The 19,025-nt window shown below is 40.8% G+C and overlaps 1 protein-coding gene across 2 annotated transcripts in view; it reads left to right on the plus strand.

Annotated features, from left to right (window-relative positions):
• Positions 1-3,190: 3,190 nt before the first annotated feature.
• Positions 3,191-19,025, plus strand: part of TFEC (transcription factor EC) — a 106,406-nt gene continuing 90,571 nt past the window's right edge. For both annotated transcript variants that reach the window (XM_040343780.1, XM_040343781.1), the window contains exon 1: positions 3,191-3,336. In XM_040343780.1, the coding sequence (XP_040199714.1) occupies positions 3,304-3,336 (33 nt within the window). In that variant the 5' untranslated portion in view covers positions 3,191-3,303. The remainder of the gene's footprint in view (positions 3,337-19,025) is intronic.

The raw sequence follows: 19,025 nt of genomic DNA on the forward strand, positions 1-19,025 counted from the left end.
ACCCCATTGGCATGCATTTATCAAAATAATATTTATTCAAAAATTGAAAACCCAAAGAATTGAAGCCTTGTGGATGCACGGGAAGAAGGCGGAAAGCCGACTCAATATCAGCCTTTGCTAGCACAGCCCCTTGCCCTGCTTGCCTCAAAAGACACAAAGCCTCATCAAATGAGGCGTAGCAGACTGGAGCCTCCACAGAGGCAACTTCGTCATTGAGTGACGAATGCGGTGGGTAAGATAGGTGGTGGATCAGTCTGAATGCACCCAGCTCTTTCTTGGGTACGATGCCCAAAGGGGACAACCGGAAATTAGAGAATGGCGGGTCATTAAAGGGGCCAGCCACCCTACCCTCAGCCAATTCTTTGCAAATTTTCTCAAGCACTAAGTTAGAGTGCATGGATACCGATAGTAAATTTTTAACTGGTGTACACCCTGAACCAGTAAAGGATGGCACTAAGAAACCATTGGCAAAACCTTCAGTTAGCAGAGCCGCCATCCTGTGGTCTGGATAGCGCTCGAGCCATGGGCGCATTCTTGCCAGGCTCACCGGAGTCGGGGCCTTTCCCATGTGTGTCCTTGGGTCCTGAATGAGAGGAACTAGCGGCAGCTTTACGAAAACATCTGCTCGCCGCGTGAGTACCGCCACAATAAGAACACTCATGTTTGTATCTACAATTCAATAAGAATTTACATTGACCCTCATTGAATGCAAAGCATACACCCTTCCTGACTGGACTCTGACCATTTGAAGCGGGGCGAGGGGTGAACTGGGGCCTAGGTGGCAGCATAAGGTTTAACCATAAACCAACGTCCTTAGCCCCCCAATGCAGCGATGGGTGCACAGCTAGTTTTTGACGGAAATTCTCGTCATATGAGAACCATGCGGAGCCGCCAAAGTGGCGAAAGGCCTCCGCAATAATATCCAGGTGTTGGAATAAACCTGAGCACTTCCCCGGGAAGCGTTCTCCCATAACTGCTGAATAGATACAGAACGCTTGCAGCCAGTTTTGAAATGTCTTAGGAACCGCTCTCCTCCTATCTTCCTCTGTTCTTTCGCTGGACTGCCTGTCAGATTTAGCCAAAAACTCCTTAGAAGCAGGGAGAAGTGATAATATATCGAGATATTCACCCCTCCAAATTTTTTCTTTGACTGACTTAGACAGATGAAAACCCAGCGGGGATAAACTGCAAGGGAGGGGTTCCTTAAAGGAAGACTCGCTGACCATAGCAGCCGAGGATCTGAGGGGTAAAGTATTATTAACAGCAGGACACCTCACACTCGATCTGACAGTAACATCCTTATTTAGCAGAGAGGGATGACCAGCCTCATGCCACACCACACCAACCTCCTCCATATCAATAGCATTATCGCTATTTCCAGCACCAGTCTCCTGTGCACTCTGACTTACTGTGCATGCCTGAGTACTCAGACTCTCACCTGGTTGCACATACATATTTACATTTTGTGAGGTAAAATCCGCATCATGTATACCTTTGAACTGCTGCACAATGACAGACAAAGATTCAATTAGACTAGAAAATGCAGATAACTGGTTAACATTACTGAAAACAACTTCAGGTAAAACATGCTCACCCAAGTCCCCAGGAGGGGGGGAAGAGGCAGCGCTGCTCCCTTGCTGGCAAGAAGCACCTCTTGTTGCAGCTCCCTCAGCTTGAGGAGCTAAATTATTGGTCTTACATTTCTTTTTTCTTCCAGGCTGTTTCCTGGGGGCGCCCACGCTCATCTCTGGTACTGCAGCTGGGCTGACAGATAAAACAGAGCCACTCTCCTCAGACAGGCAACGCTTCAGCCACTCTTCACCTCCCCTGCTCTCCGCCTTCTCTAGGAGTCTACATAAGAGCTCCTCACGGCTGTCCTGCACAGCGCGCTTCATCCTGAGAGAGAGGGAGAGGCGGGCGATGCTGCCTGTCAGGAGATGTGACTGAGCAAATCGCCTCAGCCTCTCCCTTATATAGGCTCGTCCAGTGCAGGTTTTACCTCACGCGAACGGACCTATCAGAGAAGGGGGCTGCCGCAGCTGACCAATCAGAGGCTGTTACTACCCCAGAGCGCGGCAGCCCACTTCTCCCTCTGCTCTATCCCATGCAGGCTCAGCATACTGCCGTAGCCTCACATTATGAGGGAGTATGTGACAATAAAGTAATAAAAAGGTATGACACTTCAGTTTCGATTTCAATTTGAAATCTTCCTTAGTGTGTAGTGTGTCTTGGTGATGAATAAAAAGGACACATAATTATCCTAAAAAAATTCAATTTGGCTATTGAATTGTAATAAATGTATTGTAATCATGAAGAAAATATGTAATGCAAGCACATAAAGCTAGGTCGCTGCTCTTACTATATACTGTGTTAAAGGAATTATTTCTCAAATATATTCTAAATATCTTGAGAACTAAATAATCTGTGTAGCATTTACAAAATTCTGGACTATGAGTCTAAAACAAAGACTGTATGAAAATGTAATGGGTCAGAACTCTTAATTGCAAAACAAAGATCAGTATCCTGCAGGAACTGGGAGGTAAATTGGTTTAAGGCAGGGGTCTCCAACTGGTGGCCCTCCAACTGTTGGAAACCACAGGTCCCATCATGCCTCTGCCTGTGAGAGTCAGGTTTGTAGCTGTCCGCCTTGCAATGTCTCATGGGACTTGTAGTTTTGCAACAGCTGGGTCCCCTGGTTTAAGGTGAAAGGGCTGGTTGACAGTTTCAGTCAAACTGCAGTGTGCCCTGTCTGTGTGCAGTATAGGATAAAGAGTGTTAGGGCTCTTTCGCACATGCGGACCGTATGTCCGCTTTTTCATCCATCCGTTTATGGATGAAAAAGGGACATACATTGATACCTATGAGCTGAGCAAGCAGAGGTTCACGGGGTGGTTCATCACGGATCCGTCCCGTCTGAAAGAGCCCTTACACTAGAAGAAGATATGATTTTTCCCACTTGGTTCCTAAATATCCTTTGCAAATAAGCATTATTGTGTGCACCAATTCAATGATTGTAACCTGCTAGCATTCTACCAGGAGGAAAATTAAATCCCCTACATAAAATATTCTGCATATTTCCTGGAAAGTTCTAAAAATAAGGTATGAAAAATCCTTAACCAAAACCTTTTTATTTTTCTCTTTTAAAGTGCATAGTCATGCCTTCCACGTAAGACACATTTTAGGAAATGCACATACCAGTCACTTCTCTTTTTCTCTCCCACTCTGAATCTCCCATACATTAGTACTCATAATGCCTGTAACACTGAGCCTACAACAGCAACACACTGTGAAACCATTGTCAAAATGGTAACCCTGCTGAAAATCCAGTCTTTCTCTGTAAGTACTTGAACTGTCATATGGTAAAACTAGTTTTTCTTACAGGTCAAATGATTCATTTAAGATTTACATATAGCTACTAGCCTAGATCATTTGGTTTCTCAGTACAATCGTTTTGTAATGTATGTAACATCGGAGAACACAAGATACATACTCATGTATAAATGAATGCAATGTTAAGGGTATGGGCTTCACCTTGGTACAAGTTATTTAGTAATTTTTTGTATTAATAGTTTGTTCTACACATTTTGTATGAATGATTCCTCTGATACTCAAGGAATGGTTTTATTGAAGTTTTTTCAGGCCAGTGAGTGTCAGTTCGCATTCAAATAAAAACAAAGAAATTACTCCTTTGCCTAGTTTGTTGTTTTAAGAGAGTTTCACTGAAGGGTGAAAACTTAAATAAATGACACTTGTTTTTTAAACTGAAAGTAATATAATCCCTCCGAGCAAAGCTATCAATGTTTAATACATTTTAATATATTTAATATTTATGCTTTGAAGTTACATGCAGCAGCCCACTAATTACTAACATTACCGAGTCTGCCTCTGTGTTACGGGGTATTTACTAAAATGGGTGCACACAGAATCTGGTGCAGCTGTGCATAGTAACCAATCAGTTTCTAGCTTCAGCTTGTTCGATTACGTTTTGACAATTAGGCCGGGTTCACACTTGTCCGACAAACGCTCCGACATTGGGAGCTCATGTCGCATGACGTGTGAAAAACAATGTTTCCCTATGAGAGCTGTCTTAACTGGTCCGACACATGTCAGAGCGACTTTGAAAACGCTCCCTGTACTACTTTGGTCCGACATTGATCCTACTTCAGCCCACTGAATATCATTGAAGTCGGGCCAAAGTAGGACCCTTGTCCTTACCATCCGACTTTTGACATCCGACATTGTGATTACAGCAGCAGTAAAAGGAATTTATCTCACTCTGGGATTGTTTTGATTAGTCAAAGAACAAGTCAGACTATCACAAAGTCAGATCAAAGTAGTATCCTGTTCATGAAAGTCGGATGGATGTAGGACCAATGTAGGACAGATGTTGCAGAGAAAAGTAGGATGAAAGTCGTACTGCTGTTGTGTAGTATAGTGTGAACCCAGCCTTAGACCTGCAAGCTGATTGGTTACTATGCACAACTGCACCAGATTTTGTGTGCACCAATTTAAGTAAATCTCCCCCCTTATAATATTGTAAAATTACTCTGGTGCAGACATCATTTAGAGTTTCCATTGTGCTACAGATTTGTGCAATAAGGTTAAATATTTAAATAGAAGACACTAAAATTGTTCATTTTATATTGCTGATTACTTGACAATAGTAGCCTTAAACTAAAATGTAAATGCAATTTATATCTTGATCAGTACTCTGATCCTGTTTGATATTTGACAGATCACTCTACTATGTCTCTTCTTCTCTGAGCCTACTCTCTGGCCATGCTCTATCTCTGCATATACTGTACTCACCCTTTAATAAAAAATAAAATAAAAATATATTAGAAAAAATATATATATTTTTTATAAAAAATAAATAAATAAAGGGGGGGGGGGGGTTCCATCCGGGGCTCTGAGGACCTCTGGACCTCTAAAAAAAATTGTCCCTTTAATAAAAAAGAAAATTTAAAATATATTAAATGTTTTATTTATTTTTTTATAAAAAAAAATAAAAAAAGGGGAGTTGCCATCTGGAGCCCTGTGGGCCTCCGGGCCCCTGGGGACCTCCGGACCCCTAAAAAATAAAAGAATATTTTTTTTTAAAGGGGGTTGCCATCTGGGCCCCTGGGGACCTCCGGGCCCCTTACAGGTGTACTGCCTGTACCCCCCTGATGGCGGCCCTGCTCAGTACCACTGTGCCCCCCCAGCTGTTTCTCTTTTCTGAGCTATTCCCACCACTGTGCCCCCTTTCCCATCATTCACCCCTCAGTTTTATAAACAAAACTGTCCCCACCACTGTAGCCACCTTAGGTAGTGCCATGCATGGTGATAATCCAACTTTTGCTATTAGAAGTATGTACTGTATATGACCTGCACTCCACGTCTTGCTGTAGAGAGTATGTAAGCAAATAGATGGTGAAATTATTAGAAAAGAAGAATTTCAGCCAATTTTTTTCCCTGTGCAGTGGAGTTGTGCCTGCACTGCATGGGTTAACTGTTCATTTTGTTCTAAGGAAGACATATACTTACCTGACCGTCAATCTTCCACAAGACCAGTCCGACACCCCTGCGCTCCAGTGAGTGCACTCACTTAGCTCAGCTAACCCAGCAAAGTTGCAGATGCAATGCGCTGTACCCACAGTGCAGGTGTGAAAGCAGCCTTATAGGCCCCATGGTTAAGATATGCTTTTATCACCCCGCCCCAACTGCACCCCCTTTAGCTGCAGTGGCCAGGGGAGTACACATGTCGCAGCCACAGCCTGAGTTTTACACCTTATCATGGTTCGTGGGTGTAGTATATGCCAAATATGACCCATTCAAGTGAATGAGGCCACTCTACAAGTGACTTGCAACCTTCTGCTGTACAGTAAACAAGGGGTTAAAGCAGGCAGAATTGTGTTGCTTTCTCACCATCTGCTTTAACCCCTTGGACCTCGCAGTAGCATGCAGTTGCAGAGTGGCCCCTTTTTCCTGAATGGGTCATAATTGTCAGGCATTAGCACCCACCAAAAGTAGTAGGGGGCTTAATCAAACTAGGGAAGAAGGGGAACAAAAAAGCACTCACATTTGCCAACATCTGAAAATATAGGAATAGAAAAAAATTATTGCTGAAGGACAACAATTGGGCGGAATTTAGTGGCAATACGGGAACAACAGGATTAGAAAAAATATATATTTATTACAAAAAATACAATATATATATATATATATATATATATATATATATATATATATTATAAAAAACCATTTGGAATATGCAATAGTGTTGAAATTATCCTCTCGTCTACGCGTTTTGCCTTTGGGCTTCCTCAGGACGAGGTAGGAGAATTTTAGCAGTAGAAAATTAAATATTTAATTTATCAAGATGGTTGTCAGCCTTCCTTATCTTTTTTTTTTTTCTTTTTCTGCTTGGCCTCCTCTGCCAGTTGATGGTTTTTCTATCTGCTGATTATCTCCATTTGTCCCATGGGTCACAAATTTGCACATCGGGCCTGGGCTTTGACTTAAGCGGGGGACCTTTGGAATTGCCCCACCTTTCACTACTTTTCCCCTTGTGGTCATCCTCGCGCCTGAGTTGTAACTGCGACACTTTACAAAGATTTTATAGGAAGACCGTTTTGCACTTGTGAGAGGTGTATACTGCACAAGACAATACCTTTTGGTGTTTCTTATATCACAGTTTAAAGTTGCTATAGTATTTCTACTCTTTGGCTTTGGCTTGAAGATATTCGGGGCGCCAAACACGTATACTGACCCCCCTCTTCTGTCAGTCTCCAGTGCCCTGTCTATCTCAAAGACTTTGACAGGTTTTCAGGGCGCTGTAGTATAATTAACTATACTATATGCTGTACTTTTACCATTATATCTGCCAGTTTTTAGTCCCGTTCTCTGCCAACTCATATCTATACTGTAGATGCTGAAATATAATGCGAAAAGAGTTCCATATGTCCTGCGCATAAAAAAAAAAATTCTCACTGTATTTTTAATTACTCCCCATAGGAAGAGAAAAAATGTCAAGGGGGAGCCACCAGAGAAACTATGAAATTACCGACATCTTTACAGCCACAAAATGACAGTGATGAGCTCATATCCCTTATATCACATTATTTCCTGCTTTCATGTCAGTCACATCCATTTGCCATTCTCCTCAGAAAAAAAAAAAAAAAAAAAAAAAAAAAATGTCCCATTGATATATTTATTTTTCTTAGTTCTTATTTCTTTAAAAGGACGTTTGTACTCACCACTCTGATGGATGAAGTGCGCTCAAAAATGTACTCACCAGTCTAATGGCTTTCTAGATAGAAAGAACATATGAGCTGCTGCGATGGGTTTCAAGATGTTTCTGTACCTACTATTGATGGCATTGGTGGTGGGGCCAGCCACAGACTCGGTCTTCTTAGTTTAAATCCAAAATGTGACACCTCACTTCGCCTGGGCAGCAGGGTTGCAGAGCTGCCTGGCGCCGCGTCACCCCCTCCCCCTGGCCCCTCTCCCGGAGCGGCGCGGCACACCTCCACAGCACAGCCGCCCGCACGCTCCGGGGAACCAGGAAGACGCAGCGCAGCCTGACACCACGCCGCACCGCCAGCCAGTGGGGCCAGGGAAGCCGGGGAAGCCGCCCAACCCACGTGGCAAGGTAACAGTTCGGGGAGACCCGATCGCAGATCACGCAAAGGTATTGCAAGTCCGCTCCGACCAGGGGCTTCGGTCCGGGGGGGGGGGGAAGGGGGGATGCCTTAGCGGAGGGAGCGGGGGATCCGGCTCCCGTTCATATCAGCGTGAGTTCGGAGCAGGGCTGGAGAGCGGGCGTCCCGTCTAGCTACCCCTCCACACTGACCGCGCCATCTCCAGACTCCTCCCTTCCTGTAGATGGTTGTCAGCCTTCCATCGCAGATGCCACATCAATCGTTTAGTGATTTATACGTAGTTTAGAAAGGGGTTTGGAATGCCAAACACAAGGAAGGGATTTCATCTATGTTGAGATCATGGTTGCATTAAATCCTTTATCGGGAGTAAATCTGATAAGTAACCAGAGAACCATGTATAACCGGGGCAGGAGGAGAGCTCCAAAGCCACAGTAGGAAATATATCCATATAGAGTAGCCACAGTCTACCAGTGTGGATTGTCCAATGCGAAGTGGCCACTGAGTGTTGGTAATGGAGACCTAAAGATGAAAAACGGAGTCTCGAACCCCAGGGGATAGCCTGTGCTATACGAAATAGGCAATCCCCTGGGGTTCGAGACGCCGCTTTTCATCTTTAGGTCTTCATTACCAACACTCATTGACGAGAGGTTAATTTCAACACTATTGCATATTCCAAATTGTTTTTATATATCAATTGTATTTTTTGTAATAAATATATATTTTTTCTAATCCTGTTGTTCCCGTCTTGCCTCTAAAGTCTGCCCAATTGTTGCCCTTCAGCAATAATTTTTTTCTATTCCTAGTAGGGGGCTTAATTCCTCCTGTGGCATGTGTACACCTTTGTTGCTGTCCCAGCAGCTAAAGGGGGTAGGGACTGGGGGCGGTTAAACCGTGTCTTAACCGCAGGGTTTTGCCACCCCCAACTTTATGTGTTAATGATTCCTAAAGGTGCCACTGCCAAATGCAAATAAAGGCTCATTCACAAGTGCAACAGGCACTGACAGGTGGCGAGGAGGTGAGGAGGTGATATGTTGCCTCCTCCCTACCGAATTTAAACCCATGATTTAAACCCCACGCAATTGTGAAATGGTAGTATGGCAATTTAGAGGTTTATATCAGGTGTAAAGAAGTGATACTGTGCCCAGTGATCTTTGACTTTTCCCATGCTGTTCAGGTAGCTCTCCACCTCTTTAAGGTTGCCTACCCCTGCTGTACTTTAATTTAGGAGTTAAATGAGGACTGTCTAGTACTTCCTATATTGTGCAATGTAGCAGCAGGCTTCTCTGACTCTGGCCTTGTATTGACTGGCAGTAAGAACCAGCCAATCAGAGGCCATAATGGGGTACAGTAGGGTAAGATGCAATTATAACAAATGGGAAAAAACTCAGAAAACAGGCTGCACTGAAACATTGACAGGGACTGGCTTAGAATGCTTAATAAAATAATATGACCCTGGTCACATGAGATACTGAACATAATTCTGTTACTTGAAAAAAAAACAATGGCAGCTAAATACTGTTTTCATATAATATGATGCATTTAAAATATTTAGAAAAAAAATATTTCAAAGTAACCTCTGTTATGATTGTATAAAATACAGTAAATATGTCATACAATCATTTTAATGGATAGATGACTAGGACAAGAAATACATATTTTCCAGGGAGTCTGAAAAATAATTACCCTGAAAAACAATACTATTGCTATCCCACCTGAAGAAGTCAAAAACAGCAATACATTTCATAGCTTTGACCTAGGTCAACCACAAACTATCTCCTGTCTGCTAATATGCAACTCCTTTTCCTGTGTCCTGCAGATTTCTTCATGAAATGAAAGAAGTATTTTGTATCTTACTAAAATTGTATTGCACTTCAAGCTATGATGGATATCTAATAATTCAGTACACTGTTTAGTAGCCATAGCCCTATACTATACTCGTAGATCTCACTACTTCTTTATACGTCATACAATTATCTATGTATTATTATACCTACCTCTGATTTTATATCTGTGTTCTTTGTCCCACACTAATCGTTTAGTTTTTCAGTTTGTAGTAATCCCATCCAACAATCACCTTTTTAAATTATACACAGCTGAAGTGTGTCCAATCAATAACACCAGATACCAGAAAACTCTATTCAAATTAGAAGCTCAGTTTAACAGACCTGTTGAAAGGAAAAGCAGGAGGACCAGAGCTTATGGGCCCGAGCCTTACAGGGGGATGCCAGTCAGTGTTGGTAGTCTGTGCCTCCAGAGCTTGAAAACTCACTAGATTAGTGCTAGTCAGTGTGGAGAAGTACCAGAAACCAGAGTCCAAAACAAAGACCAGAGCCCTTGAGTGCCCACATGCCAACAAAAATCCACTAGTTCAAGATAGACCTGACACAATCAGTTGGAAATGAGTGTGTGGGGGCATGTCAAGACATAAGCCAGCTCAGTTCATAATTATCACTGAAGGGAAAGGGTATCAAAGACACAACGGTGGTGGTCTTACTGTAACTTTATTCTTCAAATTTAAACATGTAAATTGGCTTTTACAGAAGATAGTAGCCTTGACCCCACAGTAGACTATGTGTGGGTGATTTACTAAAACTGGAGAGTGCAAAATCTGGTGCAGCTCTGCATGGAAACCAATCAGCCTCCAGGTTTTATTGCCAAAGCTTAATTGAACAAGCTGACGTTGGAAGCTCGTTGGCTACCATGCACAGCTGCACCAGATTCAGAGTGCACATGTTTTACTTAATTCACACCAGTGTGTGGGATCTTGCAGCAGTAGGTTGCAATTTGTCAAATTTAGTAGGTAATGCAGTGCAGTGCATTGTGCCAAATTCATAAATTAATAATACTCTATGTTACCTAATCTTTACCTTATCCTTTAAATATATATAAATATGTGCTTGATTTCAAAAGTGATAAAAACAAAATTTTCCAATATGCCCAGTGCTTTCCTAACTCTTTATGCTAGGTAATAATAAGCACACAAAACAATAAATCATGCCTGATATGCCCCACTCCTAAACACATAAATCTACAGGTGCCTGAAATAATTAATTAAATATATATATATATATATATATATATATATATATATATATATATATATATATATTAAATAACACTTAAAAAAATCAAGACTTGACAGTGTGGTTAGGTGGAGCTCCAAAGGCTTGACTACCTTTGCATCCTTTAAATCTGGCACACAATTTAAATCATCCACCCAACTCCAAGCCGAACACAAAATATCTTCCTCTGAATATTATAGCTATCTCCAGATACGACACTCAATTTGAACTTATCTGTGAATACACTTCTAGAGATAGAGTAGTAATCTCACGCATATACAGGTTTCTTAACAAGGCATTTCTGGACTAAAAAACTAGACCAGTTGGGAGTTGGAGACTGATCTCACATTTTCATCTCCTGAATGGGAAGAGATGTTAGAAAACATGTATAAAAATACAAGATCTCTGTCTACTTGTGAAACTGCAATTAAATTAAATACCAGATGGTACTTGGCACCTGCCAAGCTCCACACCATATTACCAGCTGTATCCCCATTGCTTTCACGGCTGCCCTCAGATTCCTTCCTCCACATTTGTTACAAACACCTTAAACTGATTTGGCAACAGGCAGTTTTGTGGGCATCCAAGATAGCTGGTCACCTTTTTACGTTGACAGCACAGATGTGCATATTCAGACGTTCTTGTTTCATGTCAGAGATTGATACACACAGCTTTTGTAGCCATTCATTGGGTGACTGCCTAGAATTAGCATTCCTCCTCTGTATCCTGGTCACAGGTTTTGGCCGGGATGGAGATGATCAAACTCTCTGAACATATTCATCACACTCTGCATGATACAATCCACCTCTTTGACAGTGGGAACGCTGAGACGTCCCATTTTAATAAACTTTCCTGTCTTCCAAAGTTGAATTGGTAGAGATATTCTGTATGAGCTAACCGGTTTGTTTAACTTTTTTCAGTTCTTATTTACATACCATAATCGTCTCCACTGTGTATTTTACACCAAGCTGCATACAATGGGCCAGATCCACAAAGAGAATACGCTGGCGTACTTTCAAATTTCCCACGTCGTATTTTGGTTTGAATCCTCAAATCAAGATCATCTGGGTTAGATCCGACAGGCGTACAGCTTCGTACGCCTTCGGATCTTAGATGCAATACTTCGGCGTCCGCTGGGTGGAGTTCTCGTCGTTTTCCGCGTTGGGTATGCAAATTAGCTATTTCCGACGATCCACTAATGTACGTGCGGCCATCGCATTCTCTTACGTCGTCTCTAGTCGGCTTTTTCCGGCGTATAGTTAAAGCTGCTGTTTTGTGGCGTATAGATAGACTTGCCATGTTAAGTATGGGCGTCGTTCCCGCGTTTCATTTGAATATTTTTTTTTGCGTAAGTCGTTCGTGAATCGGGATGGACGTAATTTACGTCCAGGTCAAAACCAATGACGTCCTTGCAACGTCATTTAGCGCAATGCACGGCGGGAAATTTAGGGATGGCGCATGCGCAGTTCGTTCGGTGCGGGGACGTGCTTCATTTAAATGAAACACGCCCCCTACCCGCCCAATTTGAATTCCGCGCCCTTACGCCGCTTGAGATACACTACGCCGCCGTAGCTTACGGCGCAAAATCTTTATGGATTCGAACCAAAGCCAGGTAAGGTACGGCGGCGTAGCGTATCTCAGATACGATGCGCCGGGGGAGATCCGTGTTGATTACACAATTTTTTTATTGAAATATATTTGCTTTTACCTCTGACCAATCACAGCAGATCACATGACAATTGTACACAATGGATGGCTTCCATTCATGCCATTCATTGTGTACTATTGTGTTGATCTCTGTGATTGGTGACAGTAATTGCATGGTACAGACAATGCCAATCAGAGCCCATCTGTACCATGTGATTAGATGTGGCCAATTACAGATAATCACAATAGAAAACACTAAATTAATAGATTTAATTTCTGAAAAAATGGTTGCATATAATAGTGGAATTTACTGTTATCAGCAATCATTGGTTGTTAAAAAAACATTACAATCACATCCCCAGCTCTGGCTCCAGTATTTTTTTTTTTAAATAAAATAAAAAATAAAAAAAAATGTAAATATATATATATTTACATACTGTCACAAGTTAGTATCCCTGATCACCACCAAACCAGTTATATGATGATTTTGAACTGCACTAATGACAGTATCTAAAAAAATAAAATAAGAAAATTGTGACAAAAATCGTTTTTTAATTTCTTAACTTTCCAAAAATTGGGACTAAAAAATTACAATTTTAGAAAACTTGCCATGTCGCTTACTAAATACCTTGGACTGTGTGTGGATTCTATAACTTACCTACACACTTGGAATTTGGATAATTTTCACCAAAGAAATGTAGCAGTAAAGATGTTGACCTAAATGTATGAAAAAATTATTATTTATTTGCAACATTTTATAAAAAGGAATGAAAAAATACCTTTAAAAAATAAAGACCTAGTGGTTATTAAATAACACCAAAAGAAAGCTCTTTTTGTGTGAAAAAAGAGTTGAAAATTGGCCCCCAACATTCTAAAATACCACACAGCCACTACTCAGTTAAAAAACATAGTAAGGTGTCTTGGGTACCAAAATCACAGAAAAACTGTGGTCAAGTGCCTTTTTTTACTCAAAGAATCTCATGAGAATCACCACACACAATTTTACACAGAGGGTTCTATATCCCAAGGTCATGGAGATAAAGGCACACTATTACACATATGGTGGACATGTCCCAGTTTGACACATTTTTGGCTGCAAACTTTTTTATTTATCTCCTTTGTGGTAGGGTATGATGTTCCTATAAGAACTGGCCTTTTTGGGGCTGGGTGCAAAGGTGAAAAATCGGAAAGATTGTTCATAGCTTAACAGCACCCAGGCATTGTATTACTAGACTGTGGAAGCATCTAAACCTTCCTGTATTTTTATTTCTGACTCTGTTAACCATTCATAACCTAACAACGCACTTTGAATTCATGTTCATGTAAAAAGACCAGTCCCTGCCAAAATTCTATTCTTTATGGGCACCAGGGCTTCATTACTCATAATGTACTTTACCTTTGTATGTTATCTGTTCAGTAACCTTTATTTATTATACTATATATGCTGGTACCTTAACCACGTGGATATACGTCGGCAGAATGGCACGGACAGGCAAATCAACGTATATTTACGTCACTTTGAATTTGCCGCCCCGCGCCTGCCGCGAGCTTCGTGACCATGCCCATGGGACCCACGGACTCGATGTCCACCGGTGTCCCGCGATTGAGTCACATAACGGGGAGAGGCAAGTGTAAACAAGCATCTCCCAGCCTGTTCTGCCTAGTGACACTGACACTGATTGTATGCTCCCTCTCATCAGTGATGTGCCACTCGTAGCCACACCCCCTAACCATTAGCATCACTCCCTAGGACACATTAGCCCCCTCGTGGTTAACCCCTTCACTGCCAGACACATTTACACAGTAATCAATGCTATTTTATAGCACTGATTGCTGTATAAATGTGAATGGTCCCAAAATAGCGCCAAAAGTGTCCGATATGTCCACCATAATGTCGCAGTCATGATACAAATCACTGATCCCCTCATTACTAGTAAAAAAAATATTATTAATAAAAATGCCATAAAACTATCCCCTATTTTGTAGATGCTATAACTTTTGCGCAAACCAATCAATAAACGCGTATTGCAATTTTTTACCAAAAATATGTAGAAGAATACGTATCAGCCTAAACTGAGGAAAAAATGTGTGTTTTTATATATTTTTGGGGGATATTTATTATAGCAAAAAATAAAAAATATTGAATATTTTCAAAATGTACACTCTATTTTTGTTTATAGCAAAAAAAATAAAAACCGCAGAGGTGATCAAATACCACTAAAAGAAATCTCTATTTGTGGGGAAAAAAAGATGTCAATTTTGTTTGGGAGCCATGTCGCACGACTGTGCAATTGTCAGTTAAAGCGACGCAGTGCCGAATCGCAAAAAGTGGCCTGGTCATGTGGCAGCCAAATGGTCTGGGGCTGAAGTGGTTAAAGAGAGTCCATTATGCAGATATTTTCCCTAGGAGGGTCTATTTATGGCCTAGAGCTATGTCTTAGTGCTGATGAACTAGACCATGTTTCGCATTACATTTTGTTTGTTTTTTTCTATGTTTTGACTTTGCTGAATCTTTATTATGAAGATTTTGCTCCAGGGAAATGTATGGCTGTCATAAATTTTGCTTTATGATCCCTCCCTTTGAAAATATAATACAGTAAAACCTTTGGATTGCGAGCATAATTCGTTCCAGAAATGCTTGTAATCCAAAGCACTTGTATATCGAAGCAAACTTTCCCATAAGAAATAATGTAAACTCAAATGATTCATTCCACATAGGTTCTTCAGTTTATAGTCCATATAAAAAGATTATAGCAATGTGATAAGGTTGTGCAATCATAAAATGTCCATCCACAAATGGCAGCCTCCACAAGGGGATTAGAAGCAAAATCTAGCAGGAGCTACAGAGTATTAAAGAGAAGAGAGGCACCTCTAAGAGCCGGTTCACACTGGGGCAACCTGGGATCCGACTTCAAGTCACCCCAAGTTGCCCCAAGTCATGCGGTCGAGAAAATTAATGGAAGTGAATGGGAGCCGTCTTAATGTACACTACTAAAGTCGCTCCGACTTCAGAAAAGGTTCCTGTACTACTTCATTCCGACTTCTAGGCGACTTGTACCCATTGATTTCAATGGAAGTCGCCTCAGAAGTGGGATCACTGTCTTAACTGAAGCAACAATACAGGAAGAGAACATACATTTCTCAGGCAACCCCCTTCCTCCCCCCTCCCTCCCACAGAGCTGATTGTTGTTTGATTGGCCACTGGAAAGCCTCCTGTCCTGGAGGTGACTTGAAGTTGCCTGATGATTCATACTCAAGTCGTGTCCAAGTTGCCTCCCAAAGTCGTGCTAGAAGTCGTGTTGCCCCTGTGTGAATGGGCTCTAAGTGTAGCAATATGTTGCTAAATGTTGTACCTTCATTAAATGTAACCATATTGCTACACTTATTGGCGCCTCGCTTCTCTTTTATACTCAGTTGTGACATAATGCTACTTGTTTATCAATACATCGCTTGTATATCAAGTCAAAAATAATTAAACAGTTTTGCTTGTCTTGCAAAACGCTCTCAAACCAATTTACTCTCAAACCAAGTTTTTACTGTATATGCTACTCTATGTTGATATTCGCTGTTTATTTTTCTACAATACGTCTGTAACTACAACATGTAACTAATTGTAAATTTGAAATTTTTTCAGTACTGTATTATTCTAAACTTTTCTATAAAATGAAAGTTAAAAAAAATACATTGGTGTTTTACCTGTACTGATACAGATGTGAATCTCTCATTTACTCTCCTGATCTCCTGAGGGGATACAGTCTATTTCAAGTAAGCCGTACCCTATGTGTTTCATTGGACCCATGGGACCTACTCAGACACTGTGCTAAATTATTGACCCTGTGTTTTCTGCCTGGTTTAGTGAGCCACAGTGATTGATAGGCCTGATTGTATATAAAATATGTTCCTGTATCTAGAAAGGCTTCAAGCAAATTGCTGAAAAGTCTAATTTTATTGTTGTCCAGGAGTGCAAATTCAATTACTGTATGCTGAAAAATACAGCATACAGTCAGTTTTTGTTCATTTAGGTATAACTGGCTTCTAATTATGTGCTATTATAATGCATACATTTAATACCATCACAAATTAAACAACACCCCCACTTAATGTTTTGGACATAAATCTGGGAAGCAAAGATATACAGTAAGGACATAGCTGCAAGGGAGCAAAACAAAAGATTGACAGGTGTAGACTTTTCCATTCAAGTTGTTTATATTGCACTGGATATTAGTAGAAGCCAGAATACAATCGATTCCTTAGTGAATTCTGTTATTAGATGGTGATAAAGCTGTTCCTATTAACACTGTCATGAACATGACTAAAGTCTTGTACACATGATTGGTTCGTCTGATGAAAACGGACCGATGGACCGTTTTTATCGGATGAAACGATCGTGTGTGGGCCCCATCGGTTTTTTATCCATCGATGAAAAAAAAATAGAACCTGTTTTAAATTTTTCCTATGGATAAAAAAATGATAGAAACAAACGATCATCTGTGGGGAAGTCCATCAGTCAAAAATCCCTGCATGTTCAGAAACAAGTCGACGCATGCTCGGAAGCATTGAACTTCTATCGGATATCTGATGAAAAAATCCATCGGATTAGATTCCATCAGATATCCAATGGAACGTTTAATAACAGAACATTCTTCATTTGTTGATGTATGGGGGGGGGGGCTGTTTGGAAAGGTCAAAACCAGGCAAAAAAATGTGAATGCAAGTTTACAGCACACACCATAAGTGGAAGAAATTGCACAACATGGTTCCTGAACATGAAAACAGCATCAAATCTACAAAAAAATGCTTGTTTTAGTGGCAGCATTTAAAAGGAAGCCTGCAGTGTTACTTCACAGTTATGGTAACTAGTTCCTAATAAAGAACATTACATGTAAGCATAGGAGTTAAAATCAATAGCATAGCTACAGCCTTGCTTAAAAGACAGAGGGGGTCCCATTAGGGTAAATTAGACATAGAAAATCTGTACATGTAAAGATAACATAGATTCAGTACAGTCTTTCATCTAGTGGGGTCACAGTCTCCCTGGATCTCTCTGTGCAGAAAGCAACTGTACAGACCAGTTCCCCTCCTGATCTAGAAGACGATTTATTGTCCTCATTGCCTTTCATGCAGTGCAACCACTCAAAAATTAACCTCAGTCTTCCTGAGGTTTTATAAAGTTCCAGAGTGTCTCCTCAGCTAAAAACTGACAAAAACAGCTGAGGTATGTACTTCTGTTAAAAAGTATGTAAAAGTGTACACGAGCACATATAATTATGTCATAATATAGTTCAATTATGATGATGATGATTATTATTAATAATATTATTGCTGCTACTACTAGTAAAAAAAAATAACTACTAAACCACAACACTCATCATTAATTTCTTGTGCTGGTGTAATGGGTGGGAGAATTTAGAATTTACACCAAGGCCTGGAGTTACTATACAGCTTTAAAAATCAGCTGATGTTGAAAAAAGCATGTGATAAGCTTATAAGAACAGGTAGCTGAAAAAAATAATACATTGGGAACCCCATGCAAAAACTAAGGAATAAAAAAGATTGAGGTCCCTCGTAAAAAAAAAAAAATACCATCACTTATCCAACATGCAATCTGGCTGGTCAGAAAAAGGGTGGGGGGCAAGCATGCATTCTTAGGTGTCTGTAGATGGGGGGCATATCTGAATCAGGCAGCCCCCTTTAAAAATAAGTGGGGACCTAGAAAATGGTATACCTGTGTAAATGAGTAAGGGTTACATAATCATTCACAAAAGATGTAAGTGCAAAAAAAAAAAAAGACACAGTTTTTAAGAAGCCCTTTAATTAGACAAAAAAAGGGGGTGCAATGTACACATACCATCAATCACATCCTTCAGAGATGTAGATCATATCAATCAAGATGACCAACCCTGCTGATCCCCCAAAAGACACATATCTTGTTCTGTTGCTTCTCTTGTGCCAAGGCAGATGCCAGCTGTTATATAAAAAGGGGCAAGGCCTCCTGGGTAATGTCACTTTGGATATGATCATATTTGGTAAATTACATTACTGAAAGCCCACGATGTCAGTGGCTAAATATGGTCATGTTCATATATGGTCAATAATATCAACTGGGAGACCCCATATCTTTGTATATACCAGCTGTCATTCACTTGCTTCATGCTATTTTTTGACAACCCTTTGCCTGTTACCCCAGAAAATGGGCATTTTTGATTTGACAGATTCAGCTCTAATTGATTTCAGTGGGGCTCTGGTTCAGCATCCAAACTTCTAATGCTGCGTACACACGATCTGGCTTTTGCCCGGCCAAATCACATCGGAATTCCGACAGAATTTCATCGGAAAAATATAGAACATGTTCTATATCTAAACTCTCATGGAATTCATCGGAATTTCCGATGAAAAAACTCCAATGGGGCTTCATCAAATCTCCATTCCCAGATGATATCTTTTACGGTGAAACCGCGTCGGTAGGAGACAGGAGTTGTGACGTCACCAAGGTCTGAACCTGCCAGTGTGCCCTGTGGTCAGATGTTCTCTCTATCGCTTAATTATATGTTTTTTTTATCTGTAAGTGCAATTGTTTTATTTTAATTATGGACATGACCAAAAAACACTACAGCGCTGACACTGTGCCCATCTTATAGTAATAAAATATCGTGTACCAGGTTAAAAAATAAGT

The sequence above is a fragment of the Rana temporaria genome, chromosome 3 (assembly GCF_905171775.1).
Source record: "Rana temporaria chromosome 3, aRanTem1.1, whole genome shotgun sequence".
NCBI lineage: Eukaryota > Metazoa > Chordata > Amphibia > Anura > Ranidae > Rana > Rana temporaria.